This window comes from Penaeus chinensis, chromosome 21, assembly GCF_019202785.1.
Source record: "Penaeus chinensis breed Huanghai No. 1 chromosome 21, ASM1920278v2, whole genome shotgun sequence".
In the NCBI taxonomy this organism is placed as follows: domain Eukaryota; kingdom Metazoa; phylum Arthropoda; class Malacostraca; order Decapoda; family Penaeidae; genus Penaeus; species Penaeus chinensis.
In genome coordinates this window covers 25936381-25941380 of record NC_061839.1, presented here as the reverse complement: position 1 = coordinate 25941380, position 5000 = coordinate 25936381, and the positions used below count along the sequence as shown (strand labels likewise).

Genomic DNA, 5000 nt, shown 5'->3' with positions numbered 1-5000 from the left:
ATATATATATTCATATATATGTATGTATGTGTATATGCCATGGCGGCTTTGCCATAACCCAGCGCCTGCGTGCGAGTGGGTCGCGATGAGGAGGTTCAGCCATGAGGACGTTGGGGGCTGGTTGGACCGCCATTGGGCATTTTATTTGATTTTTCTGTATTTCATCCGTGACCCAAAAAGATGGATCACTCGCGTATATAAGTAAATGTAAGAAACTTATTTTATAAGTGAAGCATTATAGTGAAACACAAGAAAGTAATAAATGCAAAAAACTTATTTTACTTTTTTGTCCCCCTGCAATTCCTTCTAGTTTACTATCATAAGTAAAAATAATATAGAAAAGCATAAGTAATGATACTGGTGAATACTAGCAAATAAATGACCACGAATCCCACACTTCATGCACACTATTAGTCTTCGTCATGAATCAGTCGCCCGTCCATGCAACATTAATTATTGGGTTTATAGCTTGTTTTAATATATATATATATATATATATATATATACATATATTACACACACACATGTGTGTATATATATATATATATATATATACACATGTGTGTGTGTGTGTGTGTGTGTGTGTGTGTGTGTGTGTGTGTGTGTGTGTGTGTGTGTGTGTGTGTGTGTGTGTGTGTGTGTGTGTGAATATTATGCTCCATACCAGTGCTTCTCAAAGTGTACTGCCAAGGGTGAATCTAGAGAGAGAAACAAAAATCAATATAAACTGAAATTAATCAAATTTGAATGTGAGTTTTTACAATATTTTTTTTCGTGTTCATTATATTTTTCTTTCATAGTTATCAGTACTACGAGTGTCTCAATACTCTTTTCTGGATTTTCTGTTAAATGACAATTACTGCGAATGCTCAAACACTATTTCTGAGAAGGTAAACTGGCGCTACGTTGGTGATTTACAAAACACACTGCCACTCCCCCAACTATTAGATAGGGGAGTAGTTACCCTTATTTAGTACCATGTCCTATTTAGCAAAGACGATCTAGGATTTGGTCCGTCCTTCCCCCTGCATCTACAATTAAAAATTCATCATATTTAAAAGCGTCCCGTAAAGCTATGTCTGCTTACTATTTTTGGTAAATGGACCGACTGAAATAAAGCACACCTTAGCAGCCTCAGCTGAGAAAAGGTGAGGTTAGAAAAGGTGAGGTTAGAGAGTGAGAGAATTTGATTAATGAGAAGAATGTAACTCCATGACGACTTATCCCACTCCCCACACCCACGAGTTTCAAAAGGTAAGTAGGAGTTCAATACATTTGCTTACGTAAACAATAGGAGCCTAATGTTAGTGAAGACATAATTTTGTAATTTTCCCTTGATCTTCAGTATTAAACTCGCGCTTTCGTTGATAATTAGTCATGCTTTTCCCTTCGGACTCGCGCCTGCCCTAGAAATTGATAAGGCCTACCTACAGGGGCTCGCCAGCCACTGATATTGCAGTGAATACTCGCATATGTATTAGATGTTTTTATATCCTTAGCGTTGGCAAGTAATGTGCTGAATCATAGATTTTCTTCTTTTCTTTTAGGGACAGGTACTATTTTATGTCATTAATTTCTACAAGCAGGATTTTTAAAAATATAATTACATTCAATTACAGAATATAATTTCATAATACAATCTATTTATCTGTTATTGTATAATTTACAACAAAGGACATTAAGAATCTCGAATAACAAATATTTTCTTGAAAACAAGTGCAACTTCCTTCAGTTATCTTCCATCCTATAAGATCCCCTCCGGCCTGCTTTCTTTGATTTTTTCTTCATCATCCTCTGTTTCTTTGTTCGCCGGTACTGACTCCTCTTGCCCGTGTCGTGTTTCGCCGGCGATTCAACAGTCTCCGTCTCGACTGATGCCTGAACAGTTACCGTGTCCGGAAAGGCAGCCTCGGAAATCTCCTTTAGTTTTCCTTCAAATCGTTTCATCTTTTCGAGGAAATCGGTTTTCTTCGTTTTGGGTAATTTGTTGAGTCGGGTTTGATCGAATTCGTAGTCATAGTCGATTGAGTTTGGATTTTGATGGTGATAACTGTTACTGTTGTTGACGCACAGGTCTTGGTGGTCCTGAGCGAAGTCGCAGGTCTGCAGGTCCTCGACGAAGACAGTTCCAGGCGCACACTGAAAGTGATACACTTGCCAGTGGTCGCCCACCTGTGGATTGACAATTATCTGGTTATAGACAAGTACAAATGTTATATAAATAGTAGTTAAAGGAAATTTAGTGCACAAAAGTAATGCTTGGTATTAATGTTTACTTTTCGGTATAATCCTGATATCAATTTGTATTTTAATGCTCGTAGAAGTACTATGGTACTCAAAAAACTCAAGTTTCCTCTTGAATTAAAACCGCTAAACGACATGCACAAACCTCTCTTTTTCTTATGAAACATGGTATCAGATACAGCAATACGCTGATATAAGCTCACCTGGTGACAGCTATAGAAGGCAGTGCAGTCCTTTGGGTCTGTATTGAAGCCTTCCCTGTGGCAGACGGTGCTTGGGGGTGGCGGAGGAGAAGGTGTTGTTGTAGTGGTGGTGTCCTACGAATAGATAAAACCAGTACGCGGGTAAATATTGTCATTATTTGTCACACTCGCCAAGACCTAAATACTTGGATAATCTCGGCTTCTGCAAGCAGCATCCACATAAACAGAGACTGATGCCGGGTGCTTCAAAGAGATGGAGGGGGGGGGGGGGGGGGGCTGACTGTGAATTAAGAGAGCACGAAGGCGCGCGGCCGTAACCTAAAGCCTCTGAGAGGAAGCGTAGTTTCTCTAGTGGAGAGAAAAGTGAGAGGAAGTTACAGATGCCCAGGCAGATATACACAACTAATATCTGTATTTCATATTTGTGGAAAGTATAAGTGAATTTTCAAACAGAATATTTATTTTGAGCAGGTCGACAACTAAGCATATGGCCAAGGTATAATTCTCAGAGGAATGCATGATCCAGCACTTACAGTAGTGGTTTCTGGCTCCGGGGTGGGTGTAGGTGTGGGCGGGGGAGTGGGCGTCGGGATAGGTTTGCCGTCTCTTAACACAGTTCTGATGGTAGTGATGAGTGGGAAAGGTCCGGCGTGACAATTCCCATGGAAGTCATCTGTCTCGATTGACCATACCATTGCTCCAGCGAGACCAAGTGACACAATATACGACGCCTGTTTAGAAATGTGAATTTTTGATAAATTAGTAAAGATGGTAATATATATAATACAAACAGAATATCTACTATGATCCATTCCATGCCAAATTGTGTACTTCTGGTAATGAAACTCTACCTTCGTCTCAACAGACTGGACATCGTCATAGCCACACCATTGGCGCTCCCTGTAGGTGTACGGGGAAACCATGTGGGCGTCTCTGACCACTGTCCACGTCTCACGCCCTTCAGATTCGCATATCTGGTTGAAAGGCATAAGTTTTATATAGTATTTACTTACGGTACATGGTCCACAAAGCCAAAATTATTAATAATTTAGATGTACATCACACCATTGTTGTCATATATCACTATTATTCTAATTCTTAGATCTTTACGTTCCTGGCTCATGCGCACCACACTTTTCCCTCATCCATTTACAGCACAAAACAGTAACAATACGTAAGACTACAGGAATACAAACTTCCAAACGTACTTCGTTGAATCCTTGCATGCCAGGCGACCTCGTGTACGGCCCAGGTAATCCAGGCTGGTAGGACGGGGCGTACACCTCGTGCTGGTCAGCCCTGGCGAGAGTGAAGCAGCGTCCGTACAGACCTATCCCGACCACCAGCTTCTTCTGCGGCACACCGAGCTTAAGCCAGTACTGCACAGCGTAATCCTTGAAGAACAGGACAAAAAATATTGGACAAAAATTCCGTACCCCATATCAATTGCACTGCCTTTAGTGTCGGAGTAATAGATGGAATTCAGCAATATATGAATACCACCAAAATATTGGACAAGAATTCCGTATCCCATAAGTGTCATAAGTGTCGAAATAATTGATGGAATTTAGTAGTATACGCATACCACCGTATGTGAGATGGAAATTCAAGAAATCATTTGCAGCAATTCACATTCGACGTCAGATATACCAAAAAAAAAATCAACCATTTTTTTATGAACGGGACACCCGTCACCCACCACATTCAATTTAAGGTTGTTTCCTTTGTCGCCGGCGTAGGCGTAGAGGGGGGAATGGTGATGGGCGAATTGCTCCCAGGTGCCGTGGAAGTCGTACGCCATCAGGTGGACTAAATCTAAGTTCCTGCAGAAGAGAACGAGAGACGAGGAAAGTAAGACGGTGTTCGTCGAGGAGAATATGTGCTCATATAAACAACCCATGCACACATACACACATACTTACTTATATAATTAGAAATATGAACATACATACATATATATATGTATGTATATGTATATACATAGATATACGTGTGTGTATAACTTTATATGCACACGCACACGCACACGCACACATACATATATATGTGTATATATGCATGTATGCATATATATGAATATATATATATACATACATACATTCATATATATATTTATATATTATGCATATATATGCATATATATATACATATACATACATACTTATATATTTATACATATATACATATATACATATATATAAATATGCTAACAGCATTACTACTAATAATAGCATCAACAAAAAATACGAAAAAAGGCCAACGGAAGAAGCCTAACCCGAAACCGGCTCCCGAAGACAAAAGACGCGAGACGAGATCCGGCCGCAAGTCTGACTCATTCGCTCGGAAGATGAACAAAAGTCTAGATTTTCCACTGGTCTGAAGCACATCCCGCCCAGATAACGATGACAAAGGGTGAGTCATTTAAGGTCAGTCTTTGTTTCGCGAGATAAGAAGAAAAGGGGTTATGCTTTGCTTGGAAGCTTGCGTGTCATTTCACTTTTGTTCTTATTGTTGTTTTATTTTATACTAGGCGTCGCAATAAGGATTATCTTT

The 5000-nt window shown here is 39.8% G+C and overlaps 1 protein-coding gene across 1 annotated transcript in view; it reads right to left on the bottom strand.

The window, feature by feature from the left end:
• Positions 1-1583: 1583 nt before the first annotated feature.
• The window catches only part of LOC125036704 (chitotriosidase-1-like), a 6951-nt gene continuing 3534 nt past the window's right edge, over positions 1584-5000 (bottom strand). The window contains 6 exon segments of the mRNA XM_047629525.1: positions 1584-2172; positions 2448-2561; positions 2981-3178; positions 3299-3421; positions 3656-3841; positions 4147-4270. Of these exon segments, the coding sequence (XP_047485481.1) occupies positions 1729-2172; positions 2448-2561; positions 2981-3178; positions 3299-3421; positions 3656-3841; positions 4147-4270 (1189 nt within the window). The 3' untranslated portion in view covers positions 1584-1728.